At 39.9% G+C, this 25,207-nt stretch overlaps 1 protein-coding gene across 7 annotated transcripts in view; it reads left to right on the forward strand.

Moving 5' to 3' along the window:
• Nucleotides 1–25,207, forward strand: part of RAPGEF4 (Rap guanine nucleotide exchange factor 4) — a gene marked incomplete at its 5' end in the record, with an annotated part of 141,706 nt that overhangs the window by 109,707 nt on the left and 6,792 nt on the right. For 5 of the 7 annotated variants that reach the window (XM_084209688.1, XM_084209690.1, XM_084209687.1 and 2 more), the window contains 12 exons: nucleotides 2,935–3,085; nucleotides 4,288–4,376; nucleotides 4,803–4,833; nucleotides 5,070–5,148; nucleotides 6,308–6,454; nucleotides 7,617–7,714; nucleotides 10,659–10,784; nucleotides 11,202–11,380; nucleotides 17,403–17,493; nucleotides 19,705–19,755; nucleotides 20,385–20,472; nucleotides 20,806–20,870. In XM_084209688.1, coding sequence (XP_084065814.1) covers nucleotides 2,935–3,085; nucleotides 4,288–4,376; nucleotides 4,803–4,833; nucleotides 5,070–5,148; nucleotides 6,308–6,454; nucleotides 7,617–7,714; nucleotides 10,659–10,784; nucleotides 11,202–11,380; nucleotides 17,403–17,493; nucleotides 19,705–19,755; nucleotides 20,385–20,472; nucleotides 20,806–20,870 — 1,195 coding nt within the window. The remainder of the gene's footprint in view (nucleotides 1–2,934; nucleotides 3,086–4,287; nucleotides 4,377–4,802; nucleotides 4,834–5,069; nucleotides 5,149–6,307; nucleotides 6,455–7,616; nucleotides 7,715–10,658; nucleotides 10,785–11,201; nucleotides 11,381–17,402; nucleotides 17,494–19,704; nucleotides 19,756–20,384; nucleotides 20,473–20,805; nucleotides 20,871–25,207) is intronic. The other 2 variants (XM_084209692.1, XM_084209693.1) reach the window with 2 other exon arrangements.

The raw sequence follows: 25,207 nt of genomic DNA on the forward strand, positions 1-25,207 counted from the left end.
GGAAGTAACTGGTATCCTACTGCTTTAGTGTTAGCTTTCCTGGAGCTGAATTATTATTTATTTGGTCCATTTTGAATATGGAAAAGCTAACTGTGCTTTGTTGATTGTACCATTGAAATTTATTGTTAGAGTTGAAAGGTTCCTAACAAAGCTCATCTTTTTGGAGCAAAATCACGCTACAAAAGTGTTTGCCAGTGCTGTGAGACTAAGGAGAGATTAGTTATGCTCAATGAGGAAATTAAAACAGAAAAAGAAGAAAAGTTGTTTCAGTCGGCGACTTTTTACTTCAGCTCCCAATTTTGAATCAAAACAAGTCTATTTTCTTACACCCACTTAGGATACTGTTTTAGCTGGCAGCATGCAAGTATTAGTAGGGCTAGACCACTGAAGTGCTTTCAAGCATAGTACAGGGTATAAATTATTTTGGTTTTCACTTCTTTTACAGCAGTCATTTGTAAGTTATTTTAATCCTAAAAGGAATGGACAGGTGCACCATTTTGTCCAAGTAACATTATTGCTTGCTGTGGATTCCATGCTTATTCTGTGCTGTCCTTCAGCACGCCAAGTCTTTTTCAGTCATTAAAGAATACAGATCCTGCAAAATGAAAAATAATCACTTCTGTTTGATAGGGAAGCAAAGCATGCTCCCCTGTCCTGGATCAGGATATAGGTCCTGTGTGGACCAAGGCCCCTTTTTCCCTTTTCTTTACAGAATAGAAATGGACAAACTCTCGGAGCTACTGCTTGTCAGAGGGAGGCAGGACAAGGCCTGAAAGAAAACCTGAAATAGAGCAGCAACTCCAAAAGTGACCTTGATTTAGTGCAAGTGTGTAAGCATGTGTGCAGGGGTGCACCTTGAAAGGACCACTGTCTAAACACTGGCAAAGTGTAAATTCCTCTTTTGCACTCTGTTGTTGATAGCTCTTCAGCACATTTCTCCTTTACCATTGTTCCACCAAAAAAGTTTGCATTCTGTTGTAGCAATGATCTTGCACAGCTCTTGATGTAGCTGGGTCTTCCTATACAGGGAAGAACAGCCTCGAGAATTGCTTCAATTTCTTAGCATATGCTAGGGAAAATTAGAAATATGTGTATATATTGAGCTCTAACCAAATTGGTTAGATAAATATTTTGCAATTATCTGACACTTGTTGCAAGTATACATCACAGTTTATTTCTGACTCCAGTCTGTAGTGAAGCTGCATCTTGAAGATCACATAAAAATGTGAGAACCTTTCATTGAATTTCTCTGTGATACTGTTAATAAAAGAGAAATCAATGTAAATGAGCAGTAAGAATACAAAAAAATTACCAGTGCCTGTGGTGAGCCAGTTAATAAGAAAGTAAAAACACATTAAATAAGTATAGTGTTTGAAAGGTAAATATGGCACGAGAAAAATGACTCTGTAGAATATTAAACTTGCTCCCCAAGATATTGGAGCACATAACTTAGAATGAATTATTTACTTCTTATGACCTTCTGACTTACTTTCTGCCTTAATTGTTCTGTCATGTTTAGTTCTCTACTAATTTTAAACCTTTCCAAATGAAATTAAAATGCAGAGTTCTGAAAGTTTGTCAGTCAAATGCGTGCCCCAGGGACCTCGAGCTGCAGGATCATTTCAAAGTGTGATTTAATAGGTACTTTTCCCCATTGCATTTTATTCATAGTATTGTTAGAGATTTTTTTCTAAATTAGAAGCTTAGAATAAATACCTTATATAATTTGTATTCCTCATTAATATTTTTATTTTCTAATTAGTATTTTAAAATATTTTGGTACAGCAACTGAAAGTGCATCTTGAAAGAATGCAAGGATGCTGGACATGGCTGTGAGGGAGAGTGTCAGTATTTTAATGTTACATGTTATGATGTAATTGGGAATAGCATTACTCATGGCAGTCCAGAATCAGAATTCTGGTAACTGGGAAGGAAAGTTGAAGATGTAACTGGACTCATTTGGTGCTTAATTTTCACTCAGCTCTCAGTTTATTTGAACAGTTGAAACACCTTTTTTCAGTGAGAAATAGACAAAAAAATTGTCATATCCTGTTTCTTTTGGAGATTTTCACACAGGTTAAAGGCTAAAATTATCTCAATTTATTACCCATTGTGCCTTTACTTTTTTTCTTGGTTTTTTTTTTCCTTTCACTAAATGTTACTTTTGGCCTTTTAGTTATTTGTGTATTTTTGTAATGTTGACACTTTGTCTTTTAAAAAGGTCAATGAAATGTTTCCCATTTTTTCTTATTGTTGAGTGAAATGTTTCCCATTTTTCTTTATTGTTCATCACAAAATAACTTTCACAAAGTATTGTGTTCAAAATGCACTTTATATGACATAGTGGAAATGTCTGATTTCCTCATGACTATGAGGCTATTACAAAATTTATTATTTTTCCCTGTGTTTCTATAGTCAGTTTAGGCTGTAAATGTCAAAGTCCCCTCCCTTAATGGGACTGAGGTTCATTTTGAGTTACAGTAACTTGTAAAAACAAAACGAATAACACTGGTGGTTCATTCTGGTAGTCTTCCTCACAAACAGAAAATTGGAATTGTTAATAAACACAAAGTGATATTTTTATTTTTCTTCAACTGTTTGGAAAGAGGAACAAGGAGAAATATCCTTCTTCAGTCTCCATGGTTAATCCTCTTTGTTGTTCCAAGTGTCATTTCTCTTTTGTTCTCCTACATCTCTGTGGTGAAACTGTGATCCTTCCTGTGCTCTTCAGAAAATTCACTTTCATTTTACTTTTTAGTATGAACGTGAAAAGTTTGCAAATTGTTATGCCAGTGGATGTCAGAATTTAGAAGTGTATATTGGGAAGTTATATTTGAGAACCCTGAGAATGGTTTGTTGGAAGTCAGTTGCTTGTGAATTCATACTGGGTTTGATATTTTCAATCACTGAATGTTTTCCTTGACATTGGGGCACCTATCATGCCCAGCCTTCTCAGGGTACAGAGCAGGAGAAAATGGATTATGCCCTCAACAATAAAAGGCGAGTCGTTCGACTGGTTCTGCAGTGGGCCGCTTTATATGGAGATTTACTGCAAGAAGATGAAGCAGCAATGGCCTTTCTGGAGGTATAAAGGAATCATTGTATCACTGAAGTGAAAGAGATCATTTCAAAGGGCAAAGTTGATTTCAGTTTATGATCAGGTTTGGCTGCAGACAGTAAAGGCACCACACCAGTGTTTGAACCGTTGCCAGGCTCTGGACCTCTGAAAATGGTGTTGCCGATCCCTTTCAAAGCAGTGTATGGGTAGCTTGTGTTATAGCAGTAGTTGAATTTGCTTTTCCTAGTATTTTCTTCTGAATGGTTCAGAGGCCCTACAGATTGAACTGGAGGGCTGTTTATGCCTGCCTGAGGTGTGCCAGGAAGGAGCTGGAGGGCTGCCACTCTACAGAACCAAAAGTCCTTTTCCTTTGAATGAAAGCTGTACTGCAGCTATTGGAATTTAAGACCTTTGTCTTCAGAACCCTTGTAAATTCTTTGTGGTAGCTGCCATATCCTTGGACTTCTAAGATTAGAATGCACTGCTAATGTCATGTTAAATGGTTGGGATTGCCATTCTTAGTATATATGGTGTTTATGGAACAGAATCCCATATGTTACTGGCTGAATGAAAGTTCTTGTCCTAAAGAGCTTAAAACTGAATCTAAGATTTAGCAGAGGGGAATAGAGAGGGCTTTAGGAGTGGTAGACACCCCACAAACCCACATGGGAAAGCTTTTCAGCCTTTGGAGATGACATAGACTTCCATTAGTCCAGAAGTTAAAGAACAATCACTAGTTGCAAGCACAGAGGTCCTTGTTGGGGATGGTTTTGTGTAGCTATAACAGGAGGAGGTTTGAGGAGGGTTTAAAAGTGGGTAATACTGTAATGGATTAAAGTAGCTGAGAGTCAGTGACTCAGGAGCAAATCAAGCACTAAAGACTACAACAGCAATGACTAAAAAAGCCTATTATGCTGGATTATTTGTGGAATTTTTAGTCTTTATCCTTGACAATGTGAAAATGCAGGTTTTACACAGGCAGCCGGTGGTTACAGAGTGAGCTAAGGAGCCTCATCAGGCTTCCCTTCTGCATGTATAACTCTTGCTTTAAATCAGCTGGAGATACACAAGTAGAAGTAATAGAGGGTTGGGCCCAGCATGTGTTCCTCTATGCAGATTATCACTCTTTATAATCATTAAGCTATCAGATGTCATCTCATAATCCTCTCTCCTGAGTACTGCTCATTTACCCCTATAGTTATTTAAAGACTACTCTGTATCATTTACAGGAATTTTATGTATCTGTATCAGATGATACCAGAATGATTGCAGCACTAAAGGAGCAACTTCCAGAGCTAGAGAAAATTGTAAAGCAAATGTAAGCATAGTTTTTGCTTCTTTCCTTCCCCTGCCCTTTTTCTTAGTAAATTGATGAAGAAAATTTATTGGTTATATCTATTAAAAAGCCATTTTGTGAATGACACTCAGTTATATGAAATTGAAAGTTTGCATGCAGACTTATTTGAATTAATGTCTATGGCCCTCTTTTCCACATCATTCTTGCAAACACCATACCCTTACTGAGAGATTGACAGAAGCTTATTTCATGCTTACATGAACTTTGTATAGTATTTTTTCTGTCTTGATCATAGATTAACTGTGGTATCATCTAGTCTTTTCATATATAAATAAGATTATACTGATATGCTAGTTTGACAAGTGGTCCATGTTCTATAGGTGATTTTCTACACAAAATCTCCCAGGCAATAATTAATTGTATATTCTATACTTTATCTTTTTATAGTTCTGAAGAACCTAAAGCACCACAAAAGAAGGTAAGAAAATGTATTTGTTCATTTTCTCAAGTAAAATCTTAAGCACAGCAAATTCATAAGCATCTTCTCTTAAGTAATCATGGATATATTAAAAAACACATTGAGAGGTAGCTTTTAACATTGTCAAATTTTGCATTGCTACACTTTTTCCTGCCATTGATAAGAGATGTATTGTAGTTCATGTGTACCAGCCGTTTGTTCTTGCATTAATGTGAATCTCAATGATTCATTTTCAGCACAAAGTTCTTCTGCAGCTGTTCAACACAAGTGATGACAGAGCACAGAAACGCCAGCCTATCAGGGGCAGTGATGAAGGTGAGTTTCTTCTCTGCTAAGTTTTCTTGAGCCACTGACATCTATAAAAATTCTTCTGTCTCAAAAAGAGGTCTAAAAATAAATGAAATTACCTACCTGGAATTTTGGAGCCTGGCCTGAAACAAACTCTCTTTGCTTTTGCTAGCCCACTATTCTCTCTTGTTGATTTGAGGTGCTCCTGATCTTTTCCCTGAGTTACTTGTGCTGTCAAACACTGCTTCCTCAGAGGAAGATGTAAAAACCTTCAAAATAAGGAATGAACAAAACAGGGAAGAACCAATAAGACGCTGTACTGCAGTGCAACAGAGAGTGGAAGCTGAAGGTCATGTTTGAGCCTCTGTCTCTCCTGTGTAGTTTGAGCTAACATGTACAACTGTTCTTTGCAAGGTAGGAGTGGAGGAGATAGTCACGCCATGGACCATGGATCTAGAATCCAAGAATCTAGGCACGCAGCCTAAAAACCAAAATCTGCTGGTTTGCCCTATTGGTGTTGTTTGATTTTCTGAAGAGATTACTATAAAATGTGCAGCAGTGTATCAGAATGTCATTTTCAGATTACTGATAAGGTACTCTTAATGGTTGTTTTGTGGAACTTCATCACCTTAACCAGCTGCTTCTTCAACATGTTTGATATTAAAGGATAGCCCTTGCTAATGAACAGTAGTAAAAACAAGGTAACAAAATTCGAGGTCATGTAGCCAAGAAACCTGGTGGCAGAAATCAGACCATTAGAAGAACCATGTTAAAGCTGGAACTAACTATATATGAACAGCAGACACCCTGCCAGCCATGCAGCTTTTGTTGTCCATTGTGGTGTTTCTAGGCCTACAAAGAGGGAAACAGTTCCTGCTGCCAGGGAAATACTGCCTCTTGTGTCTCTCCAGATAGGCAGTGACTGCTCAGTTCATATGGCTGCACCTTTCTCTTTCATAGGATAGGCACTGTCCTGAATGGTGAAAATCCAAAATCCAAAACTCTGGGAAATCAGAGATTTCTGTACTAGAAATTGTAGAGCATCTGAGAAATGAGGAGCTATGTAGTGATTTATTGTTTCTTTGTTTCATTTTGTGAGGCTTGGTTACTGAAGTGAAAGTAATTTGTATGGTAAATGAGTGGTTTTTACATGTGGAATACACCGTGCAATGTTTTTTTTCTTTAGTTCTGTTTAAGGTGTACTGCATAGACCAAACCTACACCACTATCCGTGTGCCAGTGTCGTCTTCTGTGAAGGAAGTGATCAGCGCAGTAGCAGACAAGCTGGGCTCTGGAGAAGGCCTCATCATAGTAAAGATGAGTTCAGGAGGAGGTACTGTACTTGCATCATCTTAAACACTCCTCAGTTATGGTGAAGCAGAATTTTGGAGGGATTGAAAGACCAGTTCAGTCAAGATTTTATACCCATGTGCATGTTCAGCTCTCACACAAGTCCTAATGAGAGGCAAGTCCTTCCTCTATAGCAGGCACAGACTGCAGCTCACATGGGAGGCAGGACCAGTGGAGAATCTTGTGTATCTGCATGTTACAGAGCACAGCTACCCCGATTTTCCTTCACTGTTAGACTTCTAAGAGTTTTTTAACAACAGAAATAGGACTCAAGTGTGGATAAATTCATACTAGACTCAGGAATCAGTAATGTCAGCAAACACTGCAGTGCCAATATTCTGGCAGTGGTCACTACCATTTTGGCTGCTCTGTCCATGCAAACCATTGAAGAGCAACTTCGTGCCAAACACACAGACTTAGTGTTTGCAGAGGCTCAGGGATCAGGCTCACTTCTAGGCTGTGGAAATGTGAGAGTCACTAGCAGGTGAATTCTGCTGGAGAACTGGTGTTGCTCAAGTGCTTTGGTTGAGTATGACTGTGTGGAAACACACAGAGGTAATGAGAGCTGTGTTGGAAGGCATTTTTACAAGCAGTGGAGCCTGCCAAAAATGGCTCACTTCCTGAGAACTGACACCAGGCAGCTTTGCTTTTTGGAGTTGAAGCAATTTTTTGTGAGATTTGCTGACCACCAACATCTGCTGGAAGAAACTGTTTTGTGAGTTACTTCATTATCTTTTCTTTACCTGTGATGTGATGCTCTTTTAGAAATGTTGTAATGCATTTCCATCACTTCCTTGAGCAGTTACTGCCTTCCAGAGCAATTTCTTTCAAGAACAGTTCTCCAAATGCTTACAGCTCAGCAATAAATGAATGGACTCCCTAATTAGGCTTAATTTTTGCAGGTAGTTTCTAGTGATAGAAGCAGCAGCCTTCTTGACCTGTCTGACAGTTTGGGACTGGGATTCTGGTTCTGTAGGAGGCTGGTTTGGGCTGTGCTTACCACATTTCTTCAGAAAAGAGGATCTTGCTGTCTTCTATTCTGTATTCTGAATACTTGAGTTACTGGGCAGAAGGGTGATCTGTGCCACTGGTAGATCAATCCTGCTTCAAATTGTAATAAATAATAATTTGTTTCATTTTTACAGAAAAGGTTGTGCTCAAACCTCACGATGTTTCAGTGTTCACCACTCTGAGCGTTAATGGCCGGCTGTTTGCTTGCCCTCGGGATCAGTTCGATTCTTTGGTATGTATGTGTGCAGTGCTCAGGGACACCTGGCCCTTTTTGCATTTCCTCACTTCAGACAAAAACTAGTGGATGAGTCCTGAAAATAAAACAATCTGATGTTCTAATTCCCTGAAGTAGACCAGAAATCCATCCATCTGATCCACATAACAGAACTTGATCCCGGTACTCTCTCTGTCACACTGAGCATTTAGGAAGAGCTGGGTATTCTTACAAAGACATGCAGTAATTCTTCATTACACAATTATCTCCTCAAAGTCATAGAGATATATTTTCTAAGATAAGTGTTATCAATTAAAGCATTCTGGAGATTTAATTCCAGCAGTAAATTCCTTAATTTTGTTTTATTTCTCATCCTCACAAAATACTGTGTCAAAATCTGAGATAATTCTAAGTAGAATCACATAAAATATTCCTGGTAGAAAGTCTGTTTTTTTCTTAGGTAGAATTGCTCATAAGTACTTACAGTTTATACAGTCATTCTGGCGATCTCCATGGGGTCTGCTTTTATAGAGTTTGATTTGACTGTACTTTTTGTTCCTTTTATTTCATTAAAAACAAATGTCATTGCCAAGTCATGTCAGCATGAACTCTATTACTCCTAGCCTTGTTTCAGCCTCCTGTATGCTTTTAACAAGCCACTTAGTATGTATGCCTGATTTCTTTTATGGATATGGTAAAATCTATTCTTTGCTGCTGCTTTCAATTTAGTAACCAGGGAATGCACATCCAGCATATGTAGTTCCATGCAGAGATACCTCTTGTTCAGCTTATTAAATTCTGGTGTTCCCTTAAGGTTAATTAATCCTGCCAAGTAGATACCCTCATGGGGCATGCTACTGTAAAGCAGGGGTGTTGCATCAGTAAAACTGTGCTGGGTACTTATTTATGGCTCTGCATTGTCTATGTACACATAGCTTTCGCAGCAAATTGTCTTGGCTTTCTGTACCTTTTCCCTGCTATTTACTATGCATCAAGTACTCAAAGTGATGCAGGGAGCTGTAAGATACAGGGCTGCAATGTGCTACTTTTCAGCAACTAGACTGAATTCAGTAAGAATTACAGAAGTACATTCAGCACCTTAAAAATGGTCCTCAGCATTGCATAGCAAATTACAACCCCTTATCAGCTACATTTGTTCAAAGAGGTATGAACAAATCAAAAAATGTTACAGCCTTAGCTGCCTCCCAGTTTAATCCTTTCAGATTCCAGTTTCTGGCTGCTTTCTGTTCATGAACATTTGTCCACATTACATTTGGTAATTCCCATGTGAAAATTGTTCTGGGTAGATGAATTTTCAAATTTGCTGTGAGTTTGCATCTAAGTGCTTCTTTCCTAGCCTTGGAAAATATGTGTTTGTTATGGTAACAGCTATGCTGCGTTCATCTCCAAACGGGGAAAAAAAGACATCTTTCAATCTGTAGGCAGTTCTCTTTCCATAGATTTCCACAAGTTAGAATTTTCTACACAAAGCTACTGTACTTTTATTTCATATGTTGTCATAAACTAAAGAAATTTTGTGTTTGTGCAAATCCCAATTCAAAGCAATCTGCAGTTTTTTGTAATATTAATGGCTGCTCTGGATTTTTTAGAGAATACTTTTCTACTATTTTTTAAAATTATAGATGAAGCTTTTAAGGTGATACTATTCATGATTTAGTTAAGTTTTTTTAGTTAGTTTGTATGATGATAATAATTAAAAGGAAAGTTTTCCCTAGAGTACAAAGCAAGAATTCATACAGCAGTAAATCCCCTACACACTATGTGCTACTGAGAAAGTGTTTTGATGCATTAATCCAGTCAAACTTATTTCTGTTGCTAGTATATTACTCTTATATAAAATAGGACTTATTTAGTAGGCTCATTTCTTATATTGCAGCATCTAAAAATGGTCTGTTAATCTGGCAGACTCCCCTGAGTTTGTGCTGGGAAAGCAGCCTGTTGACAATTCCGTGCTGCATCATTCCGTGTTTAACAAAGGCGGTGAGCTCGGAGTTGGGAAACTCGTGTGTGAGCTCTGCCGCCCTCTCCTGGGAGCAGGACCGGTGACCCGCGCGTTCACGGCGCCTCTGCGGGGGTTTCACCCTCCAGTTTGCCGGGGGGTTGGTTGGCAGTACCTTAGCAGCGCTGGTTCAAACACTTCACCCTGATAGGTACAACAGACTACTTCATATCTGACTTGATCTCAAGCCGTGTTTTAAATCTCTGTTTAATACTTCACCTGTGTGCAGAATCATAGATTGTGTCTCATTTATTGGGTGGCATGGAAGTGCCTTTCAGAAACGGTTTGTACTTGGTTCTTTCTCATAAAATTGTGTTTATATCATTTTAAACGGCCTAGCCAGGAATTTGCAATCACAAATTGAGCATCAAATTTGTGTACTGTCAAAGAGAAAGTACAAGGTTTATTTTATAAGTGATCAGAAGATCACTGCAGATTTCTGAAGCATTCTAGATGTAGCAATTCTCATCATTAGAATCAGGAATATGTAAAAGTATTTGGCTTGTCCTTGGTGGCCTAGTTATTTGTGTATGTGAAAAAGGAAACATAAAAGTTTTTTGGAAAGACCTATGCTCCTAAACAAACACACATGCTTTAGTTAGCGCAATGTGTATTATAGATTCAAATTTTAGAACAATGTTAAAAATAACACACTGAGAACAGTCTGGTTTATTTTCTTACAGTGTCTCTGAAGAGCTTTCAGAATTTTCCTGAATATCCTGTGCATACTGGGTGCTGGTTTTGCTCATTACCCCAATACCCGTGTTTTAAAGCAAATTTCAGTTTTACTACAATTTCAGTTTTACAATTAGAAACATGATTAGGAAAGTGGTCACACTGAAAAAAAAAAGTTAGAAATATCATGGAATGAAAGCACCAGCCATATGTTTTAGACATGTTTAGCATGTCTAAAATATTTTTATAATATTTTCTTGTTTGTAGGCACCATTGCCAGAACAAGAAGGACCATCTACTGGTACAGTAGGAACATTTGAACTGATGAGTTCCAAAGACTTAGCACATCAGATGACAATTTACGACTGGGAGCTCTTCAACTGCGTGCATGAGGTATGAGGATCTGTCTATTCAGCAGGTTAGAATCTATTAAAAAGTGTTTAACTGTACATTGTAGCTTTGTGCATTATTTCCAAAACCACCTCTAAGCTTGATTTTCAAAAATTCTACAATAAAGCTACTACAAGTTTTGAAGGTTAGACTTCTTCTGGACATGTGCTGCTTGTTGAATTACTTTTGTTTGTTTTAAGGTATTAAGCTGTTTATATATAATCTGTAGTGGCACTTTTACTATGCCTCAGCTATTGTATACTGGATTTGTACCCTGAGTCTTTGTCATCTGTGCAGCTATAAATGTAAACTAAACTGCAGAGCAGATTTCAGGCTAGATACTTACCTGATCAGTCTTAGTCTCTTTCCTTGAAGAAACGCAACTTCAAAAAGAATTCCAAACTGTTTTCTCTTTCCTAGCTGGAATTGATCTATCACACTTTTGGAAGGCACAATTTTAAAAAGACCACGGCAAATCTGGACTTGTTTTTAAGAAGATTCAATGAAATTCAGTTCTGGGTGGTCACCGAGATTTGCCTTTGCTCTCAACTCAGCAAGCGTGTTCAGCTGTTAAAGAAATACATTAAGATAGCAGCCCAGTAAGTATGCAATCATGTGGGAGCTGAAAGTGAGGTTCAGTATAGTCAATGTGGTTTTATTTTCTCTTTTCAGACAGCTACACAGAGTAGAGGTTAAAACATTCTGTATTTGGTCGTTCTGTCTGTTTTCTTATAGGGCTGTATAGAGCCTTATTAATACATATTCTTCTTTCTTGTGCTACTCTCCATTGATCCTTGATCTATGATCTCTTTGGGCCATGTTTACAAATCAAATTAATGAGAAAATATATTTCAGTTCATTAGGAGAATCCTTCATTTACCCTTCCGTACATTAGCAAATATTAGTATGTGAATTAGTAAATATGAAAAAAATTGAGCCTAATTTTCCTGAGAACAGTAATGTTTCTGGTTCTGCTCAGGAGAACCATTCTCAGAATTGCCCTGAATGAGAAAACCAAGAGAGGACAGTAAAGAGATGTAGCATGAAAATGATGACACTTTCTTTCTATTTGGGATTTGCAGCAAGTCTGCTGATGATACAAAGTGTAGGGTCCTGCATCTGGGGAAGAGTAACCCCAAGAAGCAGCATGGGTTGGGGGCTGACCTACTGAGGACTAGCTCTGCAGAGAGGGATTTGAACTGTTGATAGATGACAAGGTGACCATGAGCTGGTAGTGGGCCTGGAGGCCAGGAGTGCCAGTGGGATCTTGGGTGCATGGGGCAGAGTGTGGCCAGCTAGTCAGGGGAGGTGTTCCTCCCCCTCTGTTCAGCTCTGCCGAGGCCACATCTGGAATGCCGTGCCCAGTGCCGGGCTCCTCAGCACAAGAGAGACAAGGTGCTACTGGAGAGGGTCCAGTGGAGGCCACAGAGATGATATGGGGTCTGGAGCATCTCTCATGGGAAGGGAGCCCGCAAGAGCAGGGCCTGTTTAGTCTAGAGAAAAGCAGACTGAGAGGAGATCTCATCCATACGTTCAAATATCTTGGAATGTGGTGCCAAGAGAATAGTTCCAGACCCTTTTCAGTGGTGCCCAGTGACAGGATGAGGAACAAGGGCCTTAAACTTAAAACACAAGGACTTTCACCTCAGCATGAGGAATAACTTCTTGTTGAGGGTGGCAGAGCACTGGAACAGGCTGCCCAGGGAGTTTGTGGAGTCTCCCTGTCCACAGAGATGTTCAAAACCCAGCTGGACACTTGGTCCGGGTGACCCTGCCTTGGCAGGGGTGTAGGACTGGATGATCTCCAGAGGTCCCCTCCAACCCTAATGATTCTGTGATTCTGTGATTTTTTTTTCTAATACTTTTAAAATGCAAAATATGAATGTCTTCTCTTGTTACTAACTGTTGGGTCTGAGGTTGGATAGCAGGCATTCTTTCTGTTTTCCTATATTACTATCCAAATTTAAACTGTTTGGAACCTTCATGCCAGAGATGTCATCCTTAACTCTCTAAAGTCAAGAGCAGAGCAGTAACTGCTCTCTCTCCCTTTCCAGCTCATGGTATATTTATTGATGCCTGAAAACCAATTTGCTGAGGTTAGTAGTGTTTGTCTACAGCTCTGGGCATTGTAGCTAGAAGCCTTTAGGCAGTTCTACCAACAGACATGTTGTTACTTGCAGTCAAACCAAGATTTTAACTTTTTTGCATCGTTACATGTTGTTGTGTAAAGGAATAGATTACTATTGCTGCTGTGATGCTCCTCCCAGTTAGTAATTGCACATAGCTGAAGTTCACAAGAAATCTGGGGATCAGCATGGCTCTTTCCTCCAGGACACCCTGCTCTGCAAGTACCAGCTTCCTTCAGGGATCTACTTTGGGCCCTGCAGTTGGATTACGATTGGTCGGAGCTGAAGAATCTAAAAATCTGGTGGTGGGCATGCAGGATCAGTTTTATATTTAGAGCAGAGGACAGAATTTACCTCTTTAGTTTCTAAAAATAGACGCACTGCATATTCCATTATCTCACTGCACAGCCCAGGAGTGGGAAGCAGCTGCCGGCCTGGCGGGCTGTGCCCAGGAGAGGGCAGTGGCACCCGCACAGACGTCGGGGTCTTTCCTAATCTCAGGCCTGAAATGAGAAAATGCTGAAATGTGGTCATTAAGATACAATAGTAATTTCCATAAACACTTGAAATCAAGTATCCTAAAAATTACAGTTAAATATCTCCTTAATAAACTGGCCTAGCCTGCGAGTTCCTCCGAGTCATGGGTTTAATCTTGTGCTATTTACAACAGCCTGACAACCTCCTGTTTACTTCCATGTTTCTGGTATCACTACAATGCTAAAAATAAATAGCTAAAAGCAGTCTGCTCTGCTGGGTCCTCTTTGTCTCCTAAAAGCAGAGAAATCCGAAGCACAAGATTTTTCTCTGTACAAACCAAGAGGGCAGGTTTAATTCCAGCCGCTGGAAAGGCGCTGGGAAGTTTTGCCAGGCTGCTGCCCTCTGTGCAGTGCTGCCATGGTAACAGCAGCTACACATGCACTAAAACAAACACAAAGTGCACCGAAGTTAGAGAGGAGAAAAAGCCCAGACCTTGAAGCAATATCTTTGAGGAAGTTTTGCCTGTGAAGATCCTTGAGACCTAATGAGAACTTTACCCTACCTAGAAGTACTAGACTCATTAGAAAAGTGTTCAGGGAGAACAGCTCAGTGCTGCACTATTAATCTTAGGCATGACTGGTGGTAACGAGATGCCTTGCACGTACTCATTTTCAAAGATGACTGCTACTGAGAAGCTTTTTTCAGTTCTGTGGCTTGAGGTGCAGATATCATTGCAGAAGGCACATAATTTTGTGTCTGCCACCCCATGCACCCTTGATGTGTGCTCCCAGTCTGTGCAGGCAAGCACAAGGCCAAGTGCTGGCTCTGAGTGCCGTGCACATGTGCTTTCAGCTCCAGGAGCCAGTGTCGCTTTAGCATCTGCTGGAAAAGGATGTAGAGGTTACCAGGTTCATCTCTTTTCTCCAGCTATTGTAGGAATAAACTTTCAAACAAAGGGGAGAAGTGAACTATATTTCCAACAGTGAGTTCTTCCCATATTAATTGTACAAGAAAGTCCTTCTGGGATATGCTTACACATACTCTTATGGATATCTGCAAATGCAGTTTGTGTGTATTTCCTCTTTGCAGATATATCCACAGGCTATTTAGTAGCCTTCTTGTGTATCAGTGTACTCAGACACTTTCATTCCGTTTTGAAAATCATCCTTTCTGTACATGTGCATATAAGCCCAGGGAGCCTGTAAGAAATCTGAAATGTGTGTTTATAGAGAAAATGGCAAGATATGCTTGTGTAAGTATGAAGAGACCTTAACCATATACACATTTGTTTTGGAGACCAGAGAGTGTATGTGTGTGTTTGCTATTTATCCTAACAATAAGATTTTTCTGGTACAGTCCATTCTGTGAGGCAGAGGGACCTGTGCTCTGATGTGGTGCTTTAGAAGTTCCACTTTTTGACATTTTACATGGAGTTTATATGCAGTAGAGCAATGTAGCATTGTTTCTAGTGCCTTACAGGGGTCCTTTATCTGGAACTGAGCTATTTATAGTAGTCCCTGTAGAATTTACTGAATATCTGAGGTAGAACATCATGTGCCTAAATGGATTTTAACTGGGACTTAGTCAAATTGTATTCCTTAACAGGGTATTTGGCAAAACATTTCCTTTTTAATAGGAAGATAGATTCAAATTAAATATTGCAGATACAGTTGCAGCTGCCTACTTTGTTTGAGCACTAGTGCTGTGTGTTACAAATTATTTTACCCTGCCATAATTTATTCCTAATCCTGTCATGGGCTATGGACAGAAATCTCTTTATGGATTTACTTGTGCCTCGGGAAGAGGTTATGAGTGACAACCTATCCTGTCTGCTTTTCATCTTTCTCTCCCCTCAGATCCACTAATGAGGCACTCCCTGACCTGGACTAGTAGATTAGGTTGGTGTAGCTTTAGCATTTCAGTTTATCCATTCTATCCTTGCTCACTGTTGCTAATCTGATGTGGGAGAATTTGTATGAGCAGCTCTGACAGAAGATGTGAGAGGGCATCAATCTCCCAATAGATAAACCATCATATGGGAGAGATCATTTATTCACATGCTCCGTGTTCACATGATGCAGACACAAGTGAGGCCAAGATCTCAAAGACTCACTCCCTCAAAACATCCCTCAAAAAATCTGGTAAAATGGAGGTACAGAAAGAATAGAATGGTGTGGATGAGGGATGATGGAGAATAGGGTGATGTGGCAATTATGAAGTCGGTAGGATGAAATGATGGTACTAATTTTGTCTGAAGCTAAGGATACCTCAGAGGAGCTAAGAGCTTCAATGATGAATTAAAAATATGAGAATTATAGATTGAATCTTGTTAAAGATTTCTTGATAAATCACAGAATCAGAATAGTTTGGGTTGGAAAGGACTGTAAAGATCATCAAGTTCCAACCCCCTTGCCACGGGCAGGAACACCTTCCACTAGACCAGGTTGCTTAAAGCCCCATCCAACCTGGTCTTGATCCCTTCTAGGAATGGGGCAGCCACAACTTCTCTGGGCAGGCTGTTCAGTGTCTCACCACATCAGTGCCCTCCTTTGCACTCACTCCAGTAGATCCATGTGCATCATATGTTGGAGTCCCAGGGCTGGACACAGCTCTGCAGGTAGGGCCCCACAAGAACAGTAGGGGAGAGCCACCTCCCTTGGTCCGCTGGCCATGATGCTTTTGCTGCAGCCCAGGACATCGTTGGCTTTTGAGGTTGCAGGCACATATTATTAGCTCATGTAAGATTCTTGTCCACCAGCATCCCCAAGTACTTCTCCCTAGGGCTGCTCTCAATCCATTCTTCACCCAGCCTGTGTTTGTGCTTGGGATTGCCCAACTTAGGTACAGGACCTTGCACTTGGCCTTGTTGAATTTCATGAGGGTCACACAGTCCCACCCCTCAAGCCTGTCAAAGTCTCTCTGGATGGTATCCCTTCCATCCAGCATGTCAACTGCACCACACAGCTTGGTGTCATTAGCAAACCTGCTGAGGGTGCACTCAAGCCCACTGTCCATGTCACTGATAGAGATGTTAAGCCCCAACAGTCTCAATACTAACCCCTAAGGAAAGCCACTCACAGCTGAAGAAACAGAGACTGAGGTGCTGAAATTGGATGTTGGCACATCAGTTGAGAAAACTAAGAGACTATTTGCAAAAACCCAGTGAGATGCCATTTTGTGAGATTTTTTTCTGATAGGCTTTGTTCTGTCTCTTCCCTTCCTATTGAGCCAGTGAGCCACTGATGCAGACCCAGCGGAGCAGTTGTGTTGTCCATGCCCATCAGATTGTATCTACTCCTTCATATGTTGGCTCTTCCATAGCACTTAATTACATGTTCCAGTTTTTCCTGACTGATAGCAAAATCCTTCTTTGCATTAGAGATGGAGTGTGACCTGGAGCTCCTTTTGCCAAGCACCTCTTTAATGAAGCTGGTAACAAATGGCTGCTCTTTTCCTGAAACATACTAGAAGTCCCAGAATCTATAAGTAATAGAAATCCTATACTGCAGGAGGGGTCACTGGCAGGGGGCATCTTTAGGCAGCTGGTCATCTCCCTTTCAAAAGACTCAGTGGCCCTGTAAACTGCAATGAAGATTGCCTAAGGAAAGCTTCAAGTATTCATTAGTTGTTCAGGAGCTGTCAGCAAGTTCTGCAGCAAATGAAGAAATGTGTAAACAGTTGTTTACACTGTTCTGGTATCCCTTGGGAAAGAATTGAGCCCAGTTTCAGGGCTGTGTTTCCGGGTGGAGAATTGCTTCAAAGACTAGAAGTCCTTGCAGAAGCTGGCACCCAGTGAAGTAGAAGAAGGGTGGTCATTTTAGGAGGGAAGGGAAAGAAGCCTCCAGAGTGTGGTGAAGTGCTAGCACATTGGTGAAGAGGTGTCTGCAGGTATGCTGGCCAGGCCTGCCTAAATTCAGTCACTTCTAAGCTAGATGCCTGGGTTCAGCTCTCTCAAGGCTGTCGTAAGTACTGCTCCAACTGATATATACAACTTAAAACCTGGCCCTTTGTGTTTCAGCTGTAAAGAATACAAAAATCTGAATTCCTTTTTCGCTATTATTATGGGACTGAGTAATGTTGCTGTGAGCCGTCTCTCGTTAACCTGGGAGGTAAGTCTTTGCTAAAATCCTATTCCAGGAAGATTGAGGGGGACTTGTGCTTGTAGTTAGCAAAAACGTGAATTGGGCCTTTATTATTGATAAAGCTAGATCTACTAATTCAGCTTCTGACCATAAGCCTTAGCTAAGGCTGACAGTATTTATTAGTAAGGCAGTATAGTACACCCATGGACGTGCTGAATACTTACAGGAGTTAACAAGTGACAACAGCGGCTCCTGTTGCTGAGCTAAACTGCCCAACACGGTGAGCAAGCTGGCCAGCTAACCTCTTAGTTCAGCCCATCCTCTGTGTGCCTTCACTTTACTGGTGGTTCAGTGATATCACTCCACTGATAATTCTCTTAAATTCATCCTCTGTTTGTACGTATTATTTTCTGATCTCCACAGGGACTCTGTTGCCCTGTTAAAATGTGGGTTTGTCCTAACCAGTTCTGGTTTTCTCTCTGACATGCATTTCCACGCTTACTGGCAGTTTGGTCTTCATTCTCAGAGCTTCCACCTTTTTCTGTGGCTTTGCTCTATTGTATGATTGTATAAAAAGGGTGTAGTGTCCAGCACAGTGTAGCCACTGAGAACATACTGGTTGTCAAAAGCATTACAGATTTAAATGTGCGTGCATTTTGTTAATTAGAAATTCAAAATAATTAGCATGACTGAGGTTATTGATGCAACTGAGAGCAAAATTTGAACACCTTTAAAAACGTGCTCTTACACAGGAGATCAGACTCACATGTCTGAGAGTACACCAGTCCCATTTTCAAAAGTACATATATCATATCAAATCAGTGCTACAGGCAAAGATTTTCAGTTTCTCAAAATAATGACCTTTTATTTGTGGCTACAGAGAGGAGTTGGGAGAGCAGACACAGTACAGGACTAGAGAAGAAGGAATTGAATGTATATACTACATACAGCAGTCTGGAATTGGCACCAAGTCTGAGCTAGTGCGGGGGGCACAGATCATTTGCACATGTGGAGGATTAACTTGAGATCATGGAAATGTTATCACACTCTGGTTCTGTAGAGCAGCTGGTTTAACAAGAGAATTTCTGCAATTTGATTTTTAGCCAGATATATACAGAAAATACTTTAAGACAAACATACCAAGACCTGTTTTTTTTTTTCTATATTATCATGCATTTACATTAGTTGCATGCAGAAATTAGATATTTGCAGGTGCAAATGTCCAATTATACCACTTACTTCACAAATACCTAATCTGCATGCATATGCAAACTAGGCACACAGTTGTTGACACACATCATTAAAAATTAGGCCCTTGCTGTGGCACAGTGTAAATAGCTTGCTAGGGTACACACTTCAAATGTAGAAAGTATTGCAAAAAATCATTTCTGCACTATAAAGTCTCTATTAATTTTTAATTATATCCACTGCTAATAGTAGTCTGAAAAATTCAGCGAATACAGAGAAATTCTTTACTAAAAATAACTGACATGGTACATAAAAAATTACAGTGATCTCTGAAAACAATTTATAACATATCTTATAGTCTTTAGAGTAAAGTTATTTAATCTGTGTAACATACTATGCATGAGGGGAAAGTATTTTGTAAAGCCCATCTCATCTCAATCGCTGCATGATCAACTGACCATTATTTATTTGTGTAGGTATTGTGGTCTGAAAAAAATATTCATTAATTGGTACCCCAGAAAGTGATGGAGGACCTGAGCATGTCAAGAATTTTAGTAATAAATGCATCAGCATGAGCAAAAAGACCTCCTGGAAATGCCCAGGCCTGAATATGAATGTTTGCAAGGGCAGTTCATCATAGGTATGAATAATTAAACTGATCTGCCCCAACACAAGCTGGGTGTAAATTATATTTTCAGATAGGCTATAATCAGGGATGTCCTGAAAGCATCCACATGAATTTCCACTTACATTCTGAATTCAGTGACTGCTATGTGAGCCAACAAAAATCTGAATCTAAACATCCCAAAGGACTAAATTCAAGTCAGGGTTTAAATCAGGATCCAGGTTTCATGGCTGGTCCCGTCTCTATTTTTAATCTGGTTGCTAGGAAACATGTTGTATTTTAGATTAGCACATTGTTAGAAATATCTGGCAAAAAAAAGAGCACTTTCCTGACTTAGGGCGTTGTAGAAGGAACTAGCATTTACAGTAAAAATACCGCACTGATCGGATTTAATTAAGGTTTGCTATTTTTGTTTTTATTAACAGAAACTCCCAAGCAAGTTCAAGAAGATCTATGCAGAGTTTGAAAGCTTAATGGTGAATAGCAATAGATCCCTTATTCTATGCACAATCTGAGATAATTCAGTTTCTGATTTGAATTGCTTGATTCAGAACATTTTATATGTCCTTGTTTGACTTTAAGAAGTTTATGATCCCATTTTAGAGCTGCTAAAACAAGTATGTATGACTAATAAATTATACTCTTAGGAACCTACTCTGAGAGAACTTATGTACCAGTCAAAGTTAATCTGGGAACTCAGAAAAGCTTTATCACTTGTTTTCCAATAGTACATATGGGAAATTTTGATTTTAAACCTGGATTTTTCCAGGCAATACATTTTATTGCTACAACATAAGAAAAACTGGATCTGCAGCTGTAAGGAGGGAGGAAAAAATATGTAGTTTCTTTTATGAAGAATATTTTTGTAATCATATCTAACTTAGCTATTTGGCATGAAAAAATGTTTGTGTTTAGTGGTTGCATTCTGTAACCAGTCGGGAAGAATGAGAAAAGGTGTCTGAATTTGCAGATGCACTTTTAAAGTCACAGGAAAAAATAATGTTTTTAATAAATGCCATGACATCTAAATTAATGCATGCAGTGTGTTGATACATATAATAATACTAATAATATTAGTAATTATTTGATTTCTTTTTTTTGTAAGGACCCATCAAGAAACCATAGGGCCTACAGACTAACTGTAGCTAAATTGGACCCTCCAATAATTCCTTTCATGCCACTGCTTATAAAAGGTAAGCTTGGATGTTACCAGAATTATTAACTTGAAAGCTATTTGTCAAATATCTGAAGGATAAAAGTAGCAGCAAGAAAAAGCAAAAATCAATCTCAGTGTGAGGTATGATCTTTTTCCATTATGAAAAGCACGATACAGAGACAAGACAAACTGCTTTTGTACATCTCAATATCATACCTCAATTTTATTAGTCTTAGAAATGCTGCAAATTAAAACCTAAATTTTTTACTTTACAGCTGCTACAATTTTTGTAAGGGTAGATAAAACATTCTGCTATTTTCTATGGCCATGACTCAGAAATGAGCTTTTATTGTTTTTTATTCCTATACAGACATGACATTTACTCACGAGGGAAACAAGACATTCACTGACAATCTAGTAAACTTCGAAAAAATGGTATGTATGACATATTTGAAAATAAACTTAAAAATACCTCCCTATTCACCTCTTCAAGAGTGAACTTCTCAACAGTGACTTTCAGGGCTAGAGAGAATGAAGGCAGGACCAAGACCTGGCAAAAATAGCCTGCATTGTGCACAGAGCCTGGGGCCTCTGGTTTTCTGGAAAACCTCACAGAGGTAGAGAATAAACTGTCCACTGAGCTGTGCACAGCCAAATGTTTCCTAGGAGAGAGAGCATCAGGCACAGGAAGCAGAGCTGTTAGAGACACTTTTTAACAGTTTGGGACCAACCTGTGATTTTAACTGTTGTTCCTTCAAACAGGTCTGAACTGCCTCAGGCTGGGGTGGTTCTGCATTGCTCCTTGGAGAATGAAAAAAGCACTGAAAAGAACTTGCACAGCATATATTTCTTCTTTCCCTTCACAAATGAAAAGAGGTGTCTGTGGCTTGATTGCTTTCCTACTGGAAAGGAGAATCAATGAGTATGCTCAAATTTTATATAACTCCTGCACCAAAGCTGTTATAATTTGAAACACCACTGTCAAAAACTGCAGGCAGGCAACTTTCCATTGCAGAAGTCTCAACTGAAACTTGAGTTTCTCAGCAGTGAGAAGACATTTTCTTGTTTACTAAGGTCATCTTCCTCATTAATGTGGTTAATGACACCTGTATCTGAGAACCTGCATTAGCCAAACACAGCTATGGCATCTGCATAGGAAAACCAAACCTGACTTATTGCTCTGGCAGTCAACAGAAGAATCACAGAATCACTAAGACCCACAGATCTCCAAGACCCCTGAATCCAACTCTTAGCCCAGCACCACTGGGTTCCCCAGTAAACCTCATCCCTGAGTACCACAACCACATGCTCTTTGAACACTTCCAGGCATAGTGATTCCACCACTTTCCTGGGCAGCTTATTCCAATGCCTGACCACCCTTAAAGTGAAGAAATTTTTTCTCACATCCAATCTAAACTTCCCCTGGCACAACTTGAGGCTTTTTCCTCTCAGCCATTCAGCAGCCATGCTAGAGCATATTTCCTCTGGCACCTACATGTGCTTGTTCTTAGTAGTACAGTAATCAGAACCACTCCATTCCCCTGGAGTTACATAACTCCAGTTATTTCCACTGCACTGTGGAGGCGTTTGTCTGACCCTCTGAGCACTGATAACTGCAGAGGGGAAAAAAGGAGTACTTTAAGCTCTTTTAAAAACTTCACAGAAAAGTGATCATCACTCTGAGTGAATTCTCTTAGATTTTAATCTGTAGCTCCAGGATAGCCTCTGTCCTTGGTTGAAAATACCCCTTTACTAAGATGAGACATTTTGTGAGTAAATGGCAGTGCTAATGCCTGAGTAAGGGCCTGACCTCACTTTGCAATAATGGCATTCTGTAATTACATATGCAGACTGTGTTGCCATCTCCTTCCAAAGGCTTTGAGCCTTCTACCTGCAGAAAAGGACTTTTTTTCTGCACTGCCTGTTGTAATTAGGTATAGATATAACAATATAGATAGTAAATACTTTGGGGGACACAAAAGGGATCTCAGATGTGGTTGGAACACCTCCAAACCAGAATGGATGGCAACTGCATTGCTATAGCCATGGTTCTGTGGCTGGCTCCAACATCTCCACCTCACCTGGCCTGTTTACACCTCCTGAGCCAGAAGAGCTAGTACATCCACTGGCCTCAGAGCTCTGTGCTTCAAGCTTTTTATGCCTCATTTTGTGTGAAAGCCATTACAGGAGGGAGGAGCTTCCTGTAAGCACTTCCCATAGACAGAAGTTTAACACAGGCTTGTCATTTAAGAATAGTTCTGCACCACTCTGTACCACATTATGGCACTCCCAATGCCAAGAGTGAATTTTATAGCAACTTAAACTGATCTATATCTAAGTTGCTTCAGGTCTGCCCTCTGTACCTTAGTCTGTTCATTGTCTTATCTTCAAAAGAATGTTACCCCCAGAAAGAGTTTACTAGTAGCTCCCAAAAGTTTTAAATAATATTTTACACTGCAAGAATGTAGTACCAGTAATCTGAGCCTTGATCATTTTCTTTATGAGAGGAATGTGAAGATCAGTTAATGCATTTTTGCTGCTGCATATTTTTTAGAGAATCAATATTGTCTCATGTTCCTCAGCTCACCAGGAAGGGAAACATTCTCCTTTTTTGTATTCTAAGCCTTTCTTCAGTTGGTATTCTACCTAAAAGCTCACTCTGCTTTTTCTTCAGGCATTACTGCAAGTATATCTTTCATCTTATCTCTTTATTGTTCTTCACTAGCTCTTCTGCATGCTTCTATGGTGCTTTTACTGCCTTTCTCAACCCATAGCTGTTCAGAGCAACCTGTATTCAAATTCCACCCACATAATTCGTTCAAATCCGACTGTGGACCTGGCAGTTTTTAGCTTTTTGCGTGTGTCATCAGGTCAAGCAAAGAAGAAAAGCCTACTGTTAAACCTCAGTCGCTGCCGCCCACTTGCGTTAAGCTTAAAACTGTCATATCCACACATAATTGCCAGATATTAAACTGTGAAGACAAGACCACTCAGCCAGATACCTCTCAGGTAAATGCTCCTCTCTTTTAAATAAGTATAAGCCCAAGGTGTTTTCGTGATGTTACTCTGCCATTTTCAGGAGAAAAGTAGGAACCAGATTTTTTCACAGGAATCATGTCCTGCCATTTGTTGCTTCAGTCTGTTTGTTCTGCTGCACAATGTTGTGTCATAAGCAAATGGAGATTCCTTAGAGTATTGTTGGGAGCCACTGTTACTAATGTTTCTGAAACATCTTGGTTCTTTGGAAGATTATTTCCTTTTATGTTTGCTGAAGTTTATGAATAAAAATATCTGGGTAGCTGCCACTGGTGGTGCGACTTGCCACTGGAGGAGGTGGGTCCCTCCGACTTCCATGTAAGCACAGTGATGAAACTGAGAACAGCCTCTGGCATTGCATCTGCATTCTCACCACAGAGCCCTGATCCCGACAGCTGATGTGCTGCTGACAACTTTATTCCTGTAACTGGCAGCCAAAAGTAGAAGTTTGATCTAGTGGCATCTCTTCAGCTGAAACAGCTTCCTTTAAATCTTTCCTGTTTTGCAATGTTTCTGTTATTATTTATATTAAATGATGCATCTTAAAACATGCAGAAGCTGTCAGGCAGTGTCTGAGCCAGGAGCTCCCTGAGTGCCAGAAACAGCAAGGCCTGGTTTCCTAAACATTTGTGTTTCATGGCTGCTTGAGCTCTGCTCAGATCTCTCCTCATGGCTGGGGCATGTGTTGTTTCTTCATGGCTGGGGAATTCTGTGTGAATAGGCTTTTGTCATAACATAGGAACTTCCACTACAGCCTTTTTCCTGAAGGAGACAGGAGGGCACTTACACAATCGTTCTCTTGTCCACAGCCATCTGTTTTCACAGAAAATTGGTAGGAGCTTTCTTGTGTTTGAAAACTCTGGGTTCTTTTTTCAAATTGAACAAAATTATCTAGAGAAGAAGGGAAAAACAGACAGATGGTGTTGAGCCACATTAGCCTAGTCTTTTTTAGCAACTGAAACTAACAAAGAAAAAGACAGAGTCAATTTTTTCCTGCCACATTTTCCTATATATTTATCTTTTCAGTGGTGGAGTGACAGAACTGTGGTATTGGCGGTAGTAAGGGGACATCACTCTGCAGAGCACTGCTGAGCTTTACCTGCTGCTGCCTTTGTGACTGACTGCTCTTTCTTCCCCTTCCCCATCTCCTGATCCCCACAGATGCCTTATCTGGAGGAGGCTGTGAGGAGTGGGAGGACAGGGACACCTAGCCAGGGAAGAGAGTAACCACATGTGGCAAAGTCTATGGGCTATGGATAAAGAGAGTAGTTTGTAAACAGACCCATTTGGTTTGTACAAGATGTGGGTAAACAGTACTGAACATGTCAGAAATAGGTATGCTCTTAGTCTTTGTATTTGCACTGTTTGTGCTCTTTACTCATGCTATTGCATGAAGCCTTAAAATCCAGCCTGGAAAATGTTATTTATGCATTTGTCAATAAGTAGGCAAAGTTACTAAATTACTGATCTTTGTAGTGTAAGTCTTTAGTAAAAGGCTTTGTCTTCAATAGCAAGCAAGAGAGAAGTATTGAATGTCTTTTACTTATCTCACTGCAAGAAGCTGTTAGGGAGAGGTTGCAAGCTGTTTTCACCATGGTGTTGCTCAGATGTACAATCTAGTTTGGCATATATCACATGATACCAAACCACCTACATCCCTTCTCCCCTAGTGACTTGACAGTACATGTTAGTTGTAAATGTGCCTTCAGAAGGCTCATCTGTGCAATAACTGAAGA

Source organism: Fringilla coelebs, assembly GCF_963513975.1.
Source record: "Fringilla coelebs genome assembly, chromosome: 7".
Classification (NCBI taxonomy): domain Eukaryota; kingdom Metazoa; phylum Chordata; class Aves; order Passeriformes; family Fringillidae; genus Fringilla; species Fringilla coelebs.